General features: G+C 54.1%; 1 protein-coding gene across 1 annotated transcript in view; it reads left to right on the top strand.

Moving 5' to 3' along the window:
- KCNK3 (potassium two pore domain channel subfamily K member 3) overlaps nt 1-2,553 on the top strand; it is a 36,988-nt gene extending 34,435 nt beyond the window's left edge. The window contains exon 2 of the mRNA XM_079940824.1: nt 1,454-2,553. Coding sequence (XP_079796950.1) covers nt 1,454-2,373 — 920 coding nt within the window. The 3' untranslated portion in view covers nt 2,374-2,553. The remainder of the gene's footprint in view (nt 1-1,453) is intronic.
- Nucleotides 2,554-21,769: the final 19,216 nt, after the last annotated feature.

The raw sequence follows: 21,769 nt of genomic DNA, 5'->3' as shown, positions 1-21,769 counted from the left end.
TTGTGGCATGCGGGCTCAGTAGTGTGGCTCGTGGGCTCTAGAGCGCAGGCTCAGTAGTGGTGGCGCACAGGCTTAGCTGCTCCGCGGCACGTGGTATCTTCCTGGAACAGGGCTCAAACCCGTGGCCCCTGCATTGGCAGGCAGATTCTTAACCACTGTGCCACCAGGGAAGCCCTCAGTTAAGTTTTGATAAGGCTTTAAAAGGTGGGAAAAATGGAAAGCATTACTTTATTATAATAATCCTGTTAATAAAAGTAATAAATATCTTAATAGCTCAGTGAAGGAAGCAGGGCCAGGACCAGCAGACATAATTTTACAAATGAGGAAACATGCTCAGAGAGGGGGAGTAATTGGCTCAAGGTCACACAGCCACTAGTGACAGGGCCAGACTTGTGCCTAGGGCTTCTGAGTTCCCATCTAGGGTCCTTTCCTCTCTAGGTCTCCAGGCAGAACTCTTGACTTAGGCCATGTGACGGTTGGCTCAGAGGGAGGCTTTGCCTCTGCCTGGCTCCTGGCTGGGTGAGGGCTGAGGGGCATGGCTGGGCATGATAGGGTTGAGACTGTCTGACTGGTGATAGCAACACCTGGAAGGACAACCAGGGTCCTTGCTTTGACAAAGGCAATGCCACATCCCCATGAGGAGAGACCCTACATTGGGGCCAGGCATAGAGGATGATCCCAGGGCCCCACAGAGGGTTTGATGAGGACTCTGGAGCACTGATTCATGGGGGGAGGGCACTGTCTCCTTTCTCCTCCTCTGACACGGGTGGGCCAGCTGCCTCTGGGAGACTGGTGGGCCCCAGGGGCGAACTACCCCCATAAGCTTTGGCTGGAAGCAAGGAAATCATCAAGGACCCCCAGGGTCCCTCCCTTCACACTGAATCACAGGATGCAGGACTCATTCAGTCCAACCTCCACCCCTTATAGTCAAGGAAACCGAGGCCCAGAGAGGAGAAGGAACAAGTCCAAAGCCCACAGACACTAAACTAGAATCCAGGTATCCCAACTGACTTGCCAGTACTGTTTCACGCTATCCACGCTGCCTCTAGACTAAGTTCCCAACAGCAGCACGAGTCAGCTCCTATTCTGGGTAGAGAAAATGGTCAGGTCTTTGAAGCCAAACAGACTCTAATTCAAACGCACGTTGCTCTGCCTCCAAACAGTGTGACCCCGGAAAAGTCACTTAACCCTCCCTGCTTCCTCCTTCCTTCCTACCTACCCCCTGGAGTGGTCATGATAGTAAATGAGAAATCATCAGCAAGGAACTAGCACAGTGCCTAGGGACAAGGATGCACCCATAACGGTGAGTCGCCTTCTCTTTGGCCAAAGGAAAAAGAGGCCAGACTCTGCGAGGCTGGGGAAGGAGAGGGGAGAGTAGGGGGAAGGGAGGCAGGTTTCTGGAAGGGCAGCCCCTTAGCACGTGTTTGATCTCCTCTTCCCCTTTTTCCCCCAGGCTACGGCCACGCAGCGCCCAGCACCGACGGCGGCAAGGTGTTCTGCATGTTCTACGCCCTGCTGGGCATCCCGCTCACGCTGGTCATGTTCCAGAGCCTGGGCGAGCGCATCAACACCTTCGTCAAGTACCTGCTGCACCGCGCCAAGAGGGGGCTGGGCATGCGGCGCGCGGACGTGTCCATGGCCAACATGGTGCTCATCGGCTTCTTCTCGTGCATAAGCACGCTGTGCATCGGCGCCGCGGCCTTCTCCTACTACGAGCACTGGACCTTCTTCCAGGCCTACTACTACTGCTTCATCACGCTCACCACTATCGGCTTCGGCGACTACGTGGCGCTGCAGAAGGACCAGGCGCTGCAGACGCAGCCGCAGTACGTGGCCTTCAGCTTCGTCTACATCCTCACGGGCCTCACGGTCATCGGCGCCTTCCTCAACCTCGTGGTGCTGCGCTTCATGACCATGAACGCCGAGGACGAGAAGCGCGACGCCGAGCACCGCGCGCTGCTCACGCGCAACGGGCAGGCGGGAGGCGGCGCCGGCGGCGCGGGCGGCAGTGCGCACACCACGGACACCGCCTCGTCCACGGCTGCGGCAGGCGGCGGCGGCGGCGGCGGCGGCTTCCGCAACGTCTACGCCGAGGTGCTGCACTTCCAGTCCATGTGCTCGTGCCTCTGGTACAAGAGCCGCGAGAAGCTGCAGTACTCCATCCCCATGATCATCCCGCGGGACCTCTCCACGTCCGACACGTGCGTCGAGCAGAGCCACTCGTCGCCGGGAGGGGGCGGCCGCTACAGCGACACGCCCTCGCACCGCTGCCTCTGCAGCGGGGCGCAGCGCTCCGCCATCAGCTCCGTGTCCACGGGCCTGCACAGCCTGTCCACCTTCCGCAGCCTCATGAAGCGCAGGAGCTCCGTGTGAACGCCTTGCGGGGCCTGGAGCACCTGGGAGCGCGGGCGGGGCGGGGGGCTCCTGCCCGGAGGAGCAGCGGGGTCGGCGAAGAGACCGCCCCAGCCGCCTTTGGCGCCCCTACACCCCTTACCACCCTCCCCCCGCCCCCCATCTCCGACTGTGCCTGCTTGCACCAGCCGGCAGGAGCCGGGGCTCTGAGGACCCCTGGAGCCCGCATCTGCGCCCTGCAAATTCCGAGAAATGTGAAACTTTGGGGGGGGGGTGGTCGGGGAGGGAAGGCAGAAGCTGGGAGCCTCCCATCCCTTTGGAAAAATAAGGAGCTCCCCAGTTCGCAGAGGCCCTGCTGGTAACCAGACCATCACCCCTCCCCCTGTCCCTTACGGAGGGAACTTCGTGTTCCGTGTAAGTTTGCATCTCTATTTATACCTCTGTCCTGCCAGGTCTCCCACGTTCCCTTGGCTCCAAAAGTCAGGGTGTCTTTGTCGAGGTCACCCCACACAGTCCCACTCCCCTTCCTCATCCCCAGCTGTGTCTCCCAGTCTCCCACTACCCTTTGTGTTGTTTTGCATGGCTTTGCAGTTATGGAGGAAATGGAAACCCAGCAGTCCCTAAAGCTAGTCCCCAGAGGGCAGGCAGATGGAAGCAAGGACAGGCAGGCTGCAGAAGGGGTGGAGAAGGGAAGGGGGAGGCAGGGGTCCAACAGTCTGCAGGGTGGTCCCCTTGGTAGGTGAGAGCTAACTGGCCTCCAGTCACATCCTCATGTGGGGCCAGAGGGAGTCCAGCCTTCCAGACACTGCCCTTGAAATCAAACAGAAAACTTCCTCCTTGCCATCACTGGCCGCTGCTGCTAATAACCGACTCTTAGATCCGTGAAATGAGTTTGAAAACCCCGTCCTGACTACCCATTCGTTTGATTCTCACCACACCCCAGTTAGGTCACCAGGGCAGGAGTTGTCATGCCCATTTTACAGATGACACTGAGACCCAGACAGGTGACATGACTTGCCCAAGGTGACACAGGTAGCAAAAGGCAGAGGGGAGCAAGAACCAGGCTGTTTGTTCTGAGCCTAAGTGCTCTTTCTTTCGACTCCTCTTCCCGCTCTTTGAAAGCAAAGTTCCCAGCCTGCACACCCTGGCGTGTGGGCAACTGGGCCTTAGACCAGAACCAGAGCCCAGGACTGAGCCAGTGCTGGGCCCAGCCGCTCCTCTGCTTGGCCACGAGGCAGGGCTCTCAGTGGGCTGCTGAAGCAGGGTAGGACCACTCAGTCAATGAACTTCCTACTTACAAACAGGGGAGTCCTTAGGGCCAGATAAGCGGAGCTGGGGCTGACAGCAGAAAGGCCAGGAGCTGGAGCTCTAGGAGTTGGGGAATTGGGCAGAGCAGCCTAGAGAGCTGGCAGGCATATCCTCCTGGGACGTGAACCCTGACCCCACAACCAGTGTTGGTGCCTGTGTTCCAAGTAGCTAGAGATAAGCCATAGCTGCAGCAAGGAACGCTCCTCCCAGGTGTACCCCTTGCCTACCCCACCTGCAACCCAGAAGCCCAGGTACAGAGCAGCAGTTGGAGGTGAGAGCCTGGGCTCCACGGTCAGGGCCCAGAGCTAGAGCTGGGACCATGACTCAGACAGCATCAAGGGATGGGTGAGGGGCCGCTCCCCCTCCAGCTGCCCCCTCTTACTGTTCCCGTGTCAGCCCCTTAACACTGCTGAGCGAGGCCAGCCCTGGCATTCAGGGAAGCTGTAGTGGGGGCCCCCAGGGGGATCAGCCTCAGCCCCACCCTGACCCTGCGCTCCGGCCTCTGGGCACCACGGGAGGGAAGTCTGGCCTGGCCTGTGTGTGAATGCCGTGTCAGTGTGGAGCGTCCTGGCTGCCCAGGTGCCACAGAGAGCAGGGCCCAGGAGCCGGGGCTGCCCTCTGTGTTTATGTTGGGGTGCCTCTGTCCGGTGTGCGACCCTGCCCTCGAGGGGTCCTGTCCCGTCAGTCCCAAGGGAGCCACGACCAAAGTTGTAGGGAGATGGTGGGGAGGGAGGCCGAATGGCCCTCGCAGAGCACGGCAGACTGCTCGGTCTCCGGCCAGGTCTTTCCTAGGGAACTGGAAGGCCGGTGTTGCTTCTCCCTCACCCCCTCCCACTGAAGGCAGCCTTTCTGCTTCCCCAATGCCTTATGCCTGGGCACACTGCCACAGAATATGCAATACGTGTGGGTGACATGCCCCTGCGCCCACACCCTCACCCCGGGCAGCCCCTGGACCCCACAGGCCGCAGCTGCCACGGCCTCCCTTCAGCCCCTCCTGCCTATCTGTCTTCACACTGAGAATGGCGCCTAATAAATGCTGTCCATGGAGACCAGGGTCAGGCTCAGCTGCCTCTGTCATCGTGTACCCTTGGCACTGCCAGGGAGTGGCCACTCCCCCTCTGCGGTCTGAGGACACACCCAGCAGACGCAGCTCAGGGGTGAGATACATCGCGGGCACCTCTCTTCCAGGTACATTTTCCTCTGGGTGTGGAGGGACAACACAGCCTGGGACTGGGCCCCAGAGCCCAGGATAGACCCGGAAGCAGATGCATCCTGCAGTGGTGCTAGCGCCTGGAATCAGCGAGCCAGTGGCTTCCAGGTGCCACTGAGTACGATCCACAGTGGCCTTTGACCCCACAACCCATGCCTGTCTCCCCGTCTGTCTTTCTTTCAGGAAGCAATACTCAACCCCTACTACAGCCAATGCATTCTAATACTTTCTATTCTAGTTCATGTTATAAAATGCTGGTCACAACCCACTAAATTGATTTCTCTCCCCACTAATGGTTTGCTCCCTGCAGATTGAAATACACTAGAGAAATAAAGGCAGTGTGGGTAAGGCTGCTTTGTCCCAGTCCTCCCACCCACCCACATAGGTCAGTTGAAAAATACAGAGAGAGACCTATTTACTGGGGATCCAGGGGTCGAAGAAAGAAGTGGTGGCACATGCAGGAGGCAGGACACGGCCAAGCCTTGTGTGACGGCGCTCCTGGCTGCTCCTTGCAGCTGCAGGCAGGCCCCTGGGACACACTGATTGGCCTTCGGCCCTGGGGGTGACCACGGCACAACCGGCCCTGAGCTCCCCTTGGCTCACCGCACCCAAGACCACCTCATCAAAAGCCAGGGCTTCCTGCCCACGGCCTATCTGCCTCTGTCTTTCTTAGAAGAGCTAAGTTAAACGATGTCATTTTTGAGGTCAGCAGTGGCCAGTCCAATATCGCTTTGACTTTCCTAGGCAGTTCCTACAGGACATAAACTTGCTGATGCTTGCCCTCCTTTCTTCATTGCCTAGGGTGAAATAATCAGAAGTCGAAGGAATTCCCCAAGGGGCTGCAGTCATCCCAGTCTTCCGAGGGGTGATCAGAATCGTGGCTGCAGTGACCTGCACCCCAGCCCCTGCCCACAGCTCCTAATGGCTCAGAATTGCCCTTGGTCCTACCGTGGGCTCTTTATCTCCAGGTGATGCCATCCCCACCCTCCTCACTTCCACACAGCCTCTGAGGCATCCTGCACTAAAAAAAATATATGTACAGCAAAACAAAAATAGAAAACCAGCACCCCAGAGCGGGGTGTGGTATAAATATACCAAGACTCTGACTGAAGTGGTTCCTCTGCGCCAGCCTCAGATGGAAACAGAAGCTTCCTGGGAGCTGAGAGAGAAAAGGGTCTGCAATGGAACGCTTCCCAAAACGTGTCCCATGCTATACCTTGTGGCGAAAAGAGTTCCTTGGTCAGATACACTGCACACATCGCTCAAGTGTGGAGCTTCCCGAGACATCTTAGCCCAGTGAAGGTTCTGAAAAGCCCAACGGCAGACCCAGCTGTTTACCTGTGCTTAAACTCACAGCATTGCCCAAAATCACTCCCAGCACCAGCCCTTCTGTTTGCACGACGTCTCCTCACACCCCGGGTCCCACAGAGCACGCTTTGGGAAACGCTGATCTAGTGAAACCTGTCTGATGAAGAGAGACGTTTGATCCTACCCCCTCAATAAACTCCAAAAGGAGCTGAGCTTATAAGTCCTTCTATAACTGAAGGCCGTGACATTATGAAATACCTGTTTTATTCCCTATTACACGTTAGCTCAAACCAAGGCTCGGAGTAGCTCACTTGCCAAGATCAGGCGGTGGGCTGGTGGCAGAGTTGGGATTTGAGCCCAGGCCCGATGACTCCGAGGCGTAAGCTCTCAGCCACCTTGCTGCGTCCTGTCCCCAGGTGGTCCACGTCTTCAGCAAAAGTTTGGTGGAAGCCGCGGAGCTGTTTAGGACGTGTCATTTCTTATTCAGAATCTTGGTGAGTGGGGAGCCTATAACCTAAAAATGTCTCCCTTCAAAGATGACAGGTCCTGAGGCAGCCAAGAAATTCTGTCCCATCTTCAGTCCCCGCATCCCATAGATAGGACCATTCAGCTCTTTCTTTCTTTTAGCTTCACTACAACTTATCTCAGGAAGCCAAGGGCAGGGAAGGGATGTCTAGGGCCAGGGAAGAACTTCAGAACAGACACACTGTCAGAGGAAAAAAGCAACAGCCCCACCTCAGGGCACACCTCGCCGTCTGCACTGAGTAGCATGACGCTTAAGCCCCCCTGTCTCTCCCGAAGCTGGGTTCAGCCTAGAAGGCTGAGACTTCATTTCCCTAGGGGCCTCTGAACAGCCCAGTCTGTAGTGGACACGGTCCCCTCCTCTTGCCCAATGATGCTGGGACAACAGCCTCAGGCACTGCCATCACCTCGGTCAAAGTTTGCAAAGCATCACACGCGCACACACACACACACACACACACACACGCGCGCGCGCGCGCGCGCACACACACTCCTCTAGATTTGTGGTCCGGCTCCTCTTTCTCAGAGGAAGCAATTTTGGTTCAGAGAGAGGAAGTGAGATGCTCAAGGTCAGGAGGCAAGATAGCGGTGTAGCCAGGATTGGTATCCGATAGCCTCGCTTTCCACACTTCCTCCCCACACACCCACACAGAGCAGAGGCCCAGCCTTCTCTGACTCTGATTTCAGATGAAAGCTGCTAATTGCTAATCTCTGAGGTTGAGTCACTCTCACTCATGCTGGAAATTTCGCACATCTACATCTGGACACACACCAGGAGACGCACAGCCCCGCCCCTCACTCACCCAGCTGCAGGGGAGGGCCTTGTGGGTAGTGCCACCCTTAGGACGGGGGCTGTGATGGAATTGACTCCATGATCTTCTCTGGCCGTGAACTCCCCGAAAGTCCACGCTAAAGGCGTTTTCCATTTACAAAGCCCTCTCACTTCATTCTCTCGTTGGTTCGTTGGACAACTCTGTGATTTAGGTGAGAATTAACGCTCCCATTTTACAGATGACAGAACTAAAGAAAGACTTGAGGTCCTGAGAGCCGGCACTGTTCCACATTCACTTCCATATTGTTGATGGTTGTGCCGGGCCACAGCTCCCTGTGTGCCCCAGTACCTCTGGGCCCCAAGTGTCCCCCACAGTGTGCCAGGCTGGTTCCCATGGGTTGGGGAGGCCCAGGTGGATGTGACTCACAGAACCTATTAGCAGAAGGAGACAAGGAGTCATGAGCGTTTTACCCACTTCCCCATGAGCCCTGAGCAACTTTGTCCAGAGCCATGGACTTTGGATTAAGGGCAGCACAATGCCCTTAATAACAAGCCCCGCCCTTCAGCTGGAAGGGCCATAAGATCCCCGGGAGAAGGTCGTGCCTTTGACCCAGGCCAAGTCCCTAAGTCAACACTCTTCCTCCCTGAAGAGGGAACACGTGAACAGGTCCTCCCTGACTACAGAGTATTCTGGTCTGACTACCGGATCAGAGTGGTAGGAAGAAGGCCCACAGCCCTGGGCTTGTTCTGGACCCAGCATCAGGGTTTGAGAGGTACTGTCCTTCCAGATTGCACAGGTCCAGCTGGGGAGACTGAGGGTGCCGCTGGGGCAGGGAGCCTGGCCTGGGCTGTGTTGTGCTTGGGCCTCACCTTTGTCGTAAAAACTCTCATTCTGCCCTTATTTCAGGCCACCAAAACTTCTAAGGAAACTTTTGGCTGCCAGAAGTACTGTGCCAGCCTCTCTCCAAAGGTAAAGGACATGCCGGAGAATCAAGGGTGTGTTCATTATTGAGCACCTACTGTGTGCCACAGACTTTACAAATCTCACAACCACCCTGTGAGGCAGGTGCTGTTACCCTCATTTTGGTAGATGAGAAAGGTAAGACTCAGAGAGGTTAAGTGACTTGCCCGAGGTCACACAGATAGTAAGTGGCAAAGCCGCACCCAGGACCCTCTGGCTGTAATGCTCAGGCACTTTCCAGGGCACATCCGTGCCTGGAATACATCTAGTCCAGCCTCCCCACAAAATAAGAACTGCCTCAACATCTTCCCTACCAGGCCATACAGCCTCGGTTTACAGGACCCTTGCTCTCCGAGGCCGCCCCTTCATTCACTGAAAAGCAGCTCTAATGACCACATGGAGACGTTGATCATATCCTTTCTATTGAGACAAGAACTGCTTCCAGTTCTGGCTGTGCCTTCTGGAGCCACAGGGAGTAATTCCGTCTGTTTCGGGCATTGCTCTAAAGGATTCAAGATGGCTCCCCACATAGACAGGTACCTCTAAGTCTCGTCCAGGTTAAATGTCCTATTCTTTCAGCCACACCTCCATAAACAGTACATCTAGACCTCTCACAGCCCTCCTCTGGAAGAGCTTCAGGTTACTTCTTCCCCAGGAGTTTGATCCCTCATGTGTGGTCCAGCTGCACAGAGGTGACGAGCGTCCCCTCCCTTGCTCTGGATCTTCCTATTAACGCCGCCTAAGAGCACATCTGACACATGGGCAGCCGCCTCACGCTGAGCTTGCAGCCCAGCAAAACTTTCCCGGAGCTTGTCGTGTGAACCACTGTGACAGACACTACTGGTTACCTGATCAAGGGCCATCCCTGCGCCCTTCTGCCTTGATGGCAGAGGGAGACATTCCTCAGGTGCTGACCCTCCCTCAACTCCTGTTCCAGGAAATAAGCCAATCACGGTGACCTCAGGCAGCTTTCCAAAGACTGAATTAGTACGAGTGTGTTCCATTCTGGTTAATGGGTTCTTCAGAGAAGTCTGCTGGGGGCTACTGCGAGAGGCTTTCCTGAAAGAAATCACAAGGGAGGAAATGCCACTCTACTTTGACTGGAACTTGCCAGGTCTATGTGTGATGCCTGGAATAGTGACAGCCATGAGAGAAGACATCGTGGGCACAGTGGGGATGGCAGAAGGAGAAGGTGGAGAGCTTATTTGTCACTGTGACAGTGAGCGGCCCCTGGAACCCCTGACCTCAGGCCGTCTCGTCACAGGAGACAAAAAGTGTAAGACCCAGATGGGTTTTCCATTACTGGCAGCTGAAAGCCCCATGGCCCTCAGGCTCCTGCAACAGGATTATTGTACTGTCTGAACCTGGTGGACCCCAAGGGAGAAATGGCTTTGTTCTTCCTCCCTTCACGGCCTTTAGCAACACTAGCTTGAGCTCCCATTCCTGTCTCTTAAATATCAGCTGGGGCTAATCCCAGAGCTTTGTGGTCGCTCTTGGGTATAAGGAAGTCCAGGCCAGTCTAGTCCAGTTTAAAACTTTAATCTCAGATCCATTTTAATGCTCATATTCTCCCTGTTCCCAGAATAGACCATCCTTCAGCCGAAGGGACTTAGAAAGGGGAGGAGGCATGCTCTTCTCCCCAGCCCCCTCCTTCTATTTCTGGCCCTTCCACAGTCTCAGGCTGGGGAGAGGAATTAAAAAGACAATGGAGGAAAAAAAAAAAAAAAAAAGACAATGGAGGGACTTCCCTGGTGGCGCAGTGGTTGGGGGTCTGCCTGCCGATGCAGGGGACACGGGTTCGTGCCCTGGTCCGGGAGGATCCCACGTGCCGCAGAGCGGCTGGGCCCGTGGGCCATGGCCGCTGAGCCTGCGTGTCCGGAGCCTGTGCTCCGCGGCAGGAGAGGCCACGGCAGTGAGAGGCCCGCGTACCGCAAAAAAAAAAAAAAAAAAAAAAAAGACAATGGAGGGACTTCCCTGGTGGTCCAGTGGTTAAGATTTTGCCTTCCAGTGAAGGGGGTGCAGGTTCCCTTCCTTGTAAGGGAGCTAAGATCCCACATGCCTCATGGCCAGAAAACCAAAACATAAAACAGAAGCAATACTGTAACAAATTCAATAAAAACTTAAAAAAAAAAAAAAAGACAATGGAAGCCCTCCGTGAGGCCTGGCTCCCAGTGCTGGCTCTCCAGGGTTCGGTGTGGGGTTTTCAGAACCCACACAGGAGCCTCTTTGTCACCGTGTTCCACGGAGGGGCAACCCAATGTCCCCACAGGCTCTAGCCCGTGGGGGTCCCCCCGCAGCCTCCTCTGGCCCCGCAGCCTTGGGCGGAGCACTGTAAAAATCCAAAGGTGGCCCAGCCAACTTCTAGTGTCCACTTGGTCCACAGGACACTCCCACATCCTGACCATGCCAGTCAGTGGGAGTACAGACGGCCCCCAGGAACCCCTGCCACCCCTCCCCAATGCTCTTCACCCTTGTTCAAATAAGCAGAAGATGGAGCAGCAAGTTTATATCTAAGGAGACATCCAACCTGGGAAGAAGATGCTGTCTCCCCTTCTGGTAGTTTCAATGAGGGATTCCCGGGAGCCCACTGCCCCAACCTGGCTAGGCTGCAGAGGAGGGAGCCACAGCGCTCTTCCCCCAGATTGACAACTCAGAGCTAAAGTGATTCTCCCTCCTCTCTCTGATGTCCTGCTTATTTATCCAGGCTGGGGAAGACTGAGGACATCTCTTTGCCCTTGAGTGTGCATATGCCAGGTAGCAAATGCCAGGGTAAGAGAAAAAGTCAATGCCTGTTATGTACGTTTCAAGCCAGATCTTTCCTGAGAGGTAGCTGAGCAGCTGCTTTTCTTTTTTTTTTTTTTTTGTGGTACGCGGGCCTCTCACTGTTGTGGCCTCTCCCGTCGCGGAGCACAGGCTCCAGACGCGCAGGCTCAGCGGCCATGGCTCACAGGCCCAGCCGCTCCGCGGCATGTGGGATCCTCCCGGACCAGGACACGAATCCATGTCCCCCACATCGGCAGGCGGACTATCAACCACTGCGCCACCAGGGAAGCCCTACTTTTCCTAATGTCAGTGCAAGATCTTGCTGACTTAGCGCTACTAGAATCTCATCTGGTTGGTTCCAGGCTTTTGATGATGTTCTGGGTGTTGAAGCCTGGTTCCACTGTTAAATCCACTCCCGCTCTCTCCCAGCTCTGTGTCACCCACAGATTTGATAATCCAGCTTTCTGTGCCATTATTCAAGCCTTTGATGAAAATATCAAAGAGAACAAGACCGAATAGAGGATCCTTAATTTAGGACGACATTTATTCCAGCATGTTCTTGGTGAACTGTTACTGGCTCCAGCCACTTACCACTTCCTTTTATCTGTGCTCTAAAACTGTCTGTTTAATCAACGCTCACAGGTGATGAGGCTCCAGTCCATAGCTCTCCAGTCTCCCGGGATGTCAGTGACCTGGGCTGGGGATTTGGACTTGCTGAAAATAGCAGGTGCTTCCCCGCCTAGCTCAGCCTTCACCCTCTTCCCCCCTCCTCTTCCCCCCTCCCTCCACCGACTCGTTTGGGCATCATCATTGAGCTCAGCTCTGCCCAGCCACACCCCAGCCCCAGCCCCAGGGCTGAGCACCGCCCGTTCATCCCCTTCCCGGCTCAGATTCAGCTCCTCTCTCAGGCAACTGGTCTGTCCCTGAGGTGGTGGTGGGGGGGGGGGGGGCGGGAGGGCAGTCACTGGAGTACTCAGATGACCTTAAGTGTTGAGCTCTGCCACGGGAAGCTGCTGACGTCCAGGACCCTGAGGTCAGCTGGGGCTGGGGTGGGTGGAGCACAGAACATGTATTAAGCAAGCGCCAGGAGCTGGGCTAGATGTGTTACCAGAACCTCATCACAACCCTCATCACATCAACTGTCTCCATCCCCTGGGTGAGGAGAGGAGGTGAGGGAGGCCACACCATTTGCCTAAAGACACCCAACCAACCAGTAAGTGGCAGAACCAGTTTCTGACCCCGAGGCTGTGGTTCCACCTTCCAAACTGGCCACCATACCCTCTGGGTAGCTGTGCTGCTCTGTTTTCTCACCTTCCCAGATTCCCTCCCAGGCAGTTAGGGACCGGCTGCTGCTTCAGCAGCCTCTGGAAGACAGGGTAAGCCTGAGCACAGCCCTCCCTGAGCCCCCGGGAGGGAGTAGCACGTTGAGGGCAACAGGAGGGCAGAGGAGGGGGGAAGAGGGGGAGAGGGGGAAATCAGGCTGCAGGGAAACGAGTCCAGTGTTCCCAAGACCTGACTGATTTGGGATTAATCTTCCAGATCTGGCACCACAGATGCGATAGGAATCTGCTGCTGCCCCGCCCCTCCAGCCCATCGCTGGCGGAACAGATGGGCTGACCCCTCCCTGGGGTCTAAGTAGGGCACTGCTGGGGCTGCTGGGAGGCAGGGAGGGAGCCAGTGAGCCGGGCAGGGAGAACAGGGGCAGACCTAGCTCCACCTCCCCTGCCCGGGCCCCCCAGCTTCCAAGGCGGGTAGACCCTGAGGGTCCGCTGTCTGCTGCCAACAGTGAGTGGGGTTGCCACAGGAGGCAAAGACTCCGGTCCCTGGAGCAGAGCCTGGACGAACACTGCAGGGGATTCATGCACAAGGCAGGCAGTCCTTTCTAATTCCAAAGTCCTTCACCTGAGGCCACTGGAACGGAGGAGGAACCGGAGCTTCCTCCTCGGGGCTCTGGAGCAAGGCTTGGGCAGCGCTGTGCCCAGAGCACCCCGGTCCTAACCAGGCCCAGACTCTGCGCGGGCCCTCCCATCACCATGAGCACAGTGGGGTGGAGCAGGCCCTGGGAGGCCGGGACAATGCAGACACGTAAAGACAGCAGCTGTCAGGGCTGGAGGCACCTTAGGACCCATGAGTGCTCTTTACGTTCCAGAAGCGAACGCTGAGGCTCGGCAAGGAGAGGGTCCTGCACACAGGGAGTGGGTAACAGAGCCGGGGGGGCTGCCAGCTCCCGAGTAGTGCTCCTTCCCTATCAGCACAAGCTGCCGAGCTTTATTTGTAACAGCAAAACCCAGGAACAACCCAGACGTCCACCAGCAGGTACATGCATAAACCAACTGGGCATTTCCACGCCGAGAACTAGTTACCACTCAGCAACAGGAAGGGATGAACCAGTGATACGTGCAACGTGGATGAGTCACAAAAGATCACAGAAGTCAGACAGAGAGGACACACTGTAGAAGTCCATCCATTTAAAACTCTGGGAAGTGTAAACTGGTCTAGAGGGACAGACAGCAAATCGATGGTTTACAGCGCCAGGAGGGGCACTTTAAAAAGGGGCACAGGAAAGATTTGGCGTGAGGGGTATATTCACGGTCTTGATTGTGCTGTTGGTTTTGCAGGTATGCACACATGCTGGGGAGGGGAGGGGGCTGATGCGGGCCGGGGAGGGGATGGACATGGAGTAGAGCTGGCCCTGATGGAGCCTGGAAGGAAGGCTGGGATGTAGCAAATGGCAAAGGCACTGCAGAGGCAGGAGCTTGAATGAAGGCTCAGACAAGGCAAGGCTCTCAGAAGGATCCAGAACAATGGGAAGAGCCCAGGGCTGCTTGGGATGGGGAGGGCGTGGGGCTGAGAGGGGAGCTCTGTGTCCATCTCCTTCGTGGTTATATCTCTGGAGCCTCACAGGTACCTACACTTAACAGGCATCAAAAGATGGTTGTGGACCTGTGGAGGGAGAAAGAAGAGGGGAAAGAGGAGGAGAGTGGAAGAGGGACCCTGGATGCATCCACCAGGCTGGGGTGTGTGGGTATATTATTCCACAGGCAGCAGGGAGCCAGGGCAAAGGAACAATGCATGTAATTTAGAGTTTCAGAAAATATGCCTGGCAGCAAAGTACAGGGACCTCCACTCTGTCCTGACGGATGCAACTGCTCTCTGGAAGGACTGCTCCATCTCTGTACCAGCCTGGACAGGGGAGTGGCAGGGCACATAGCAGGCTCTTCTCCAAGAGCTGGGAGGGCCTGGGATGCCCCAGCTGCTGCTTCCAGAGCTGAGAACAATTTACTCCCCTCGCCAGCCAGGGAGGCCAAGGAGGACCTGTGGCACAGCTAGGAAGGGGGAAGATTTTCAAAACCCTGTGATGGAATCTCCCTGGCTTTCCCCGGCCTCATGTTTCACAGGTGCTCCCAACCCACAGATCAGATCCTCCAGCGGCAGCAGTAGCCCCAGCAGCCCTGCCTCCAGGGCAGGAAGGAGGAACACAGGCCTGTAGGAGTGTATGAGGCCAGGAGGGGCAGGCAGGTACCACATGTCCACTTGGCTCTTCCACAACCCAGCAGCTGAGGAAACTCAGAAGACCCAAGTCCCTCCCCCAAGAGACCACCTCCCCCAGGGCCAGCTCTGGGCTGGGAGTAGGGATGGGCAAAGGAATGGGCTTCCGGGATGTTGGGCCAGCTGTCTGCCTGGACCAGACTGCTGTCATCCTGTTTTCAATTCAAGCATCAAAAATGAATAGCAGCTACCTGGGGTGTTAAGATGAACCTTGTTAACTTTGTTCAACCTTGTTCACCTTGAACCATCTTAACCTTGTTCATCTCAACTGCGCATCACTGCACAGTTGACCCCTTCATCTCCTCCCTGAACCTGCGAAGCGGTCCAACTCTACAAATAAGGGTTGCATGCTTCAGCTAGGCCTGTGGACTTGTCTAAAGCACCACAGCTAAAACGCTTAGGAGGAAGGAGCTTCAGCTTCCAAGCCAACCTCAAGAAGGGCCCAGAAAGCATGAGGACAGGATGGATCTTGACGAGGAAATTTACAGACAGCCCAGGGCAGGACCAAACTGTCCCAGCCTCATGGGTCTGCCATTACGGAGAGGCCCCAAAGGGACCACCTTATCCTGCCCTTCAATTTTGTAAATGAGGAGACTCACTGCTGAAATAACGTGTCCATAGTCATACAAGGAAAGTGGCAGAGCCAGTCTCGGCCTGAAAGGCCTCTCTGGTTTTAACAATTGTGGAGAGCACTTCTCCCTTCCTTCCTGTCGGTTCATGGGGAAACATCTGACTCTCGCATGCGGACAGTGTCCCGTGTCACCGAGGATGCACTGGGAGCTGCCGGGGAGTCAGCGCAGGCCCAGGTCCCGTCTTCAGCAGAGCTGTAAAGCATCACAGGGGGCTTGCCTTTCCCTGCCTCAGTCTGCCTAGGGCAGAATTAATCACTGCACAAGATTTGACCAGAGTTAGAAGGAACCCCAAAGGCTCAACCTGCCTCATTTCACCCATCAGGAAACTGAGGCCTGAGAAGGACCAAGGAGGCGGTCACAGGAATCTGTACTTTCAGCAGCTCTGAACTGAGAGAATAAGAATCAGGGAGAGGCCCGGACCACCTGGCCCAGGGGGTCCTTGGCAGGGAGAGGCTGTGTTTGGGCAGAGTTACGAGGGGCATAGGCTCACCCCATCCCCTGTTCCCACAGCACAGGCAGATACCCTGAAGCCTGTCCCCCAGGGGTCCATGGCCAGGTTAAAATTCTCTACTACAGGGAAAAGAACAGCCACGACTGTTGAATACCTACCAGATGCCAGCACTGTACAAGGCAGGAATCACTCTCCCCACTTTACAGATGAGCCAAGATTCAGGGAGGTTGAATGTTCTGCTCAAGGTCACACAGGTGGGAAGGAGCAAAGCCCGGACTGAAAATGCAGTGTCCTTCCCACTGCACCTCACTGCCCTCAGCCTGCGCCACGCTGCTCTTTGCTTCTGGAAGGAATTGCCCAAGCTCACCTGCTCAGCCAGCAGCCCTGAGATGGGGCCTCTGCGGTCCTTCAGCTGCCTCTCTCCAGCCCATGCTTCTGGGATCATTCAATGCTGACCCCCGGCCCTCGCCCCAGGGCCCCTCACACAGGAGTCCCCTCATCAGATGGTGTGGAGACAGCCCAGGCCAGCCAGGACCAACTCACCAGACCCACCCTTTGAGAATCTCCAAGCGATCAACTTGGGAATCTGCATTTTTACAGGAACCTTTTGGAAGCACTGTTTTGGAGAAAGAAAGTGAGAAAGGCTGGGATCTGCTGCTTTCAGTAAAGATCTCTCGCAGGTCTCCCTATGTTGGAGAAAGGAAAACCTATTTCCACTCGACTCTCTCAGGCCTAAAGCAAGCTGGTTGATTCCCCTTGGTGGAATCAAAGGCACCCCTTCTGGGAGGCACAACCTCATGTGGTGAAAAACACCCCCATCGTGTGGGGAAAAAGGACGCCCCTTCCTCCAGGCACCTCCATAGCTGAGGGAGCCGCTCAGCGGGAAAGAGAGCTAGGAGGTCTGATGCCCCCGCCCACACGGTCACGTCTCACTCAGGAGAACACGTCCTCCCCTGACACACTTGCCCTGCCTGCCCCCTCAGGCTAAAACCCATCTCTGCTGTGGAGAAAAGGTCGTTTGCCTGGAGTCATTAAAAATTACACATTAACAGTCCTACTGATTTCCAGCCATTTCAAATGCTGGCTTTGGCCAAAAACATCTTTAAAAGGCCACCCTCCCTTCTTATTCCATAGCGTTTACATTTTATAACGTTTAAACAGAACCGCTTTCAAGCAAAGATAGGCAATACTTTCCTCGAATGTCCACATAAAAAGTAAAATCTGGGAAACGTCTACATTGGATGGCTAGGGAAGGCCTTCTGAGCCCAGCAGTGATTAGCTCCATCTGCAAAATAGTTCAGAATACTGCTGCCTCACGTGGGGAACCTCCTTCTCCGAGAAGCCCTCCTGCCTTCCATCTGGGCTCGGTCATGGATATCAGTCCCCGGGGTGTCCTCCATAGACGCGGCTGAGTCTCCACTCTTTATATGCACGAAAGCTACATTTACTGAGCTCTTCTGATGTGTCAAGGTCAGAGACTACTAAGGGAACTACATAGAATTGTTTATTTGCCACATCAACCCTATAGGGTAGCTATGACTATTATACCTGCTTTGCAAATGGGAAACAGAGGTCAACAGACCTGCCCACCATTGATTCCACAGCCCATGCCCTTCAAGGCCGTCTGCCCCAGCCGAGGAATCCCTAAACTGACAGGGAGTCTGAAACCTTGTGCCAGGCCTGGGGTCCTGCCAACCTCTTAAGCAGTCCACTCTCCCATCGTGGCTGAGGACACTTGACTGGACCCTCCACCATTTGACCCCAAGAGAAGCTGAGTCCTCAGCCCCTCTTTTTGTTATTCTGCATCTCTCTGAATCACTTACCTTACAATGCCCAAGATACTCCTGGGGCAGATGCTTTTTGATGTTAAAGTTTCCTCACGTGACTCACAAACATTTTAAAAAGCTGGATGGGCCCCAGCCTCAGCATCTCTCCTTTAGCAGTAGGGGCAGCACACCATCTAGTGGCTGTGTGGTGAACCTCGTATTGGCCAACCTGCAGGGGCAGAGCCCAGGATCTGGGAGGCCCTTAGGTTGTCAGGTGGTCCAACTGAAGTTCAGAGAGGGGAAGTGACCAGCCTACAAGCACACAGCAAGTCAGTATTCAGTCCTCAGGACCATAACCCAGCTCTTGGGCAGCAAGACGGGGCTTCCCAAACTTCCCACACAGTTTCAGGGAAGCTGTGTGTCTGGGAGAAGGTCTCAATTCTGGTAGTTGTGAAAATGAAGTGTCCCGTTCATAGGTGCACCATCTTCCTGGTACTGCATCCTTTATTCTGTTTATCATTTTTGAATAGGTAAAGGTACATACGGTATGAAATCCAAAAGGTAGCAAAAGGGTATGTGATGAAAAGTGAGTCTTTTAGCCCTCTACTGCCAAATTCTGGGATTATCAGTTTCTACATGTCTGTCCAGAGTAATCTTTGTAATTTACAAAGATTTTTTTTTAACTTTTTTACACAAATGATAACTTTTCCTGCACAGGGCACTTAACAAGCTATCTTGGGGACTTCCCTGGTGGTCCAGTGGTTAAGACACCGCACTCCCAATGCAGGGGGCCGGGGGTTCAATCCCTGGTCAGGGAACTAGATCACACATGCCGCAACTAAGAACCTGCATGCAGCAACTAAAAGATTCCCCATGCCGCTACTAAAGATCTGCACACCACAGCGAAGATCCCACAGGCAGCAACAAACATCCTGTGAGCCGTAACTAACCCGGCACAGCCAAATAAATAAATATTTAAAAAAACAAAACAAACAAACAAAAGGCATCTTGGAGATCACCGTACATCAGCATATAAAGAGCATCTTTGTCCCTTTGTATAGCCGCCCTGCACTCCCTGTGGGGTATATGGAGGCACCATTTAACTACTATACTTTCGATGGACATTTAGGTGGTTCCCAATCCGGTGCTTTAACAAACTTATACGGAAAATCCTTTAGAATAAATTCCTGGAAGTGGCATTGCTGGAATTATCAGCTGTGATTCATTTTGGTCTCATACAGCAGCAAACCCAATATCATAAGAGCTTAAATACTTCAGGCCAAAGATGATGTTATGAAATAAAGGCAAAGAGGAAAGATTTGAGAATGACCTTATGAGGGCCGGAAGCTGGAAGGAGCAGGTGCTGCCTAATCTAATCATCTCTGGTCGCCATAGAAACCAGCCATAAAGTCAGCCGGAAAGAGCTCATGAACAACATCTACCCCGTCTGCACCGGTATGGACCATTCACATTCCCTTCCCTGTGAGGTCTTGTCAGGCCCGGTTCTGTCGTCTCCGGGGTGTCCCCCAGGAGGGAGCCAGATCTTGACCCTGCCCTCCTCCTCCCAAACCCCTCCCTCCTCTTTCCAGCCACAGTCTCAGATGGCTGCCCTGCAATGCCCACCCTGTCGGGAGAGATGGGCAACTAGATACCCAGTCCTGTGTCAAAGAAAAAACAGAGCCGGACACTAGTTAGAGTAATAAAAACAGATTTCATTCAGGAGAATTACAATAGGGGGAAAGACACCTCAGCCTAGAACAAGGCTCAATTCCAAATACAGCATGGGCAAGTGGGAATTTACAGCCTAATAACAGGTCGGGGGGGTGGGGGTGGGAAGCAGTCAGAGGATGGAAAGTTACTAAGAGGATACATCAGGGTAAAGGGGCTAAACCGACATAATAGGATTCTTGCTGAAGACAGGCCAGGGTAATCAGACATCCCCTGGGGGATGGTGGAGGGTGAGGAACTCTATCAGATAACAAAGATGGTCAGATACGGAGCTGGGGGGGGGGGGGGCGGGGGGGGGGGGCAGGTTCTGGTTAAACTAACTTAGCAGGGTTCTTGATAAAACTGGATTTTATAAGAAAGTGCACAGATGGGCCTAGGAGAAGGTTCAGGAGCCTGACTAAGGTTTGGTTACCTGCCCATCAGGAGGGCACCTTCTAGCAGGGGAGCAGTCTACACAGGAGGGAAATGGCCCAAGGACGTATAGCAAAAAACTTGTTCAAACCAAAACATGTCTGACCTGGCCTGTCTCTCAATGTATCACTGTCCTTCCCAGGGTAAAATAACTCTTCTAATCCAAAATGTGATTAAACTGATTAGGAGAATGTTCAGTCTTTCAGACAAGCCACAGGCAGTCAGTAAGCTTTGAGTACAAATGCAGGAGTTTGCAGGGGCGCATTTTATTTGATTCTGGAAATTAGAGGCTCTTTGAAGGTAGCACACAATTTTGTTCAAAGTGTCCCAGACTTTGAGAGAAAAGACCCAAAGCCCGTATCACGCTTTTATGAAAATCCTGAGAAGTGCTTTTCAACACACAGCCTGAGATCCTTCTCGGCACTGCTTAGCTAGACCTGCCCTGACCTCAGAGCAGCTGTACTAACTTCCCCCACACCTCCGCTGCACTTCCACATCTGCCATCCTTCCCTCTGCACAAAAAGCTGAGACTGTATTGTTCCCATTTTATAGATAGGAAAGTAGGGCTCTGAATGGTTGAGTGACTGAACCCGGTCACTTTGCTCTAAGTGGCAGACCCAGCCTCCCTCTCCTCCCTAGCCTGGGACAACTTGCACAGATGTCATTCCACTTCTGGACATTCTGCCCTCTTAGGGGTACATGAAAAAATTCCTATCTCCACCTACCGCCCCCTCCACACATGAGGATTCTGTGGCTCTGGCACCCCTAAGGGTCAGTAAATTTCCTCCCTTTGCTGAAAATTTGCTCCCTTTCGTATAACTCCAAGTGATCTTTGGGCAAGCTACAGGCTTTAGTCAGGACAATAAAAACTGAGCAGTTAGAAGACAACTGCTCCTCTGATGGACAAGATCACCACCCAAAGAAGGCTGGCCCACCTTTGACTTTGTAAAGGTTCGGAGAGGAAGAGAGGAGGCCCCGGAGGCCCCCAGATCTCCCTGCCCCACTTCACCTTACCCATTGTCTCCGCTGTCCCCAGCCACCAAAGTCTTCAGTGGTTTCCCTGGGCAGCATCCTCAATGACACCAGATCTCCCCAGAAATTTAGAAGGGCAGAGATCCAGGCCAAGTACAACATATTAACAACATATGTTTGGGAACATGTTATTTAGCCCAGGAAATCAGCACTTCCAAAATTATGAGGCAAATTTGTATCCAAAATACACCTTAAGCTCTACCCCTGAATTTCATCAAATAACAATTTCAAAAATAAAAGCAAAGCCAGTGTATGAACATACTGTCGACTGAAAAAAAAAAAACACACAAAACCTAAAAACTGAGTTATGTTTTATTCGATGATCTTACTGAGGACTATAGCCCGGGAATCAGCTTCTCAGATGGCTCTGAGGAATTGTTCCGAAGAGGTACGGGAGGCGCCAGGATACAGAGGAGTTTTTGCTGGAAAAAAAACCCTGTGGTTGAACATCAAAAGATTACTGCTAATCACACACATACACACACACACACACATACACACACACACACACACAGACATCTCAAGGCAATGATTTTAGCGCTTACTTTGTATGGGGCAATGCAAGAATCTGGACTTATTAAAATTATTCCTTTGATATGCACCTTAACTACCTATCCTGCTTTCTCCATCCTGAATCCCCTCAGGGCGCACTATTGGGGGGCTGCGGTGGCTGAGGGCTTTATGACCATCATCCTTTGTTTACTGAATTGGCAAGTGACATTCTTTGTCTACAATATCCACCCTGTTTCCTCTCGACTTTTCTCAGAATTCCAATCTCCTGAGGCCCCATGCCTTGCTGCTACCTGGGGACACTAATGTCAACCTTACTTTTCACCTGGAAAGTGTAGTCTAGCCAGGCTGGCAGACACCTGGAACCTCGGTGTAGGTCACTCCCCAATGCGGGGGCTGCCACCACCTCCCGTGCGTCCAGCAGGGTTGTCTCTGCCTGGAGCAACCGCCTTCTCCACAGGTGGGCACAGACGGGGTGGCTGATCCAGGACAGC

Source organism: Stenella coeruleoalba, assembly GCF_951394435.1.
Source record: "Stenella coeruleoalba genome assembly, chromosome: 13".
Classification (NCBI taxonomy): Eukaryota; Metazoa; Chordata; class Mammalia; order Artiodactyla; family Delphinidae; genus Stenella; species Stenella coeruleoalba.
The sequence above is the reverse complement of the archived record's forward strand: the minus strand, read 5'-3'. Positions and strand labels throughout refer to the sequence as shown.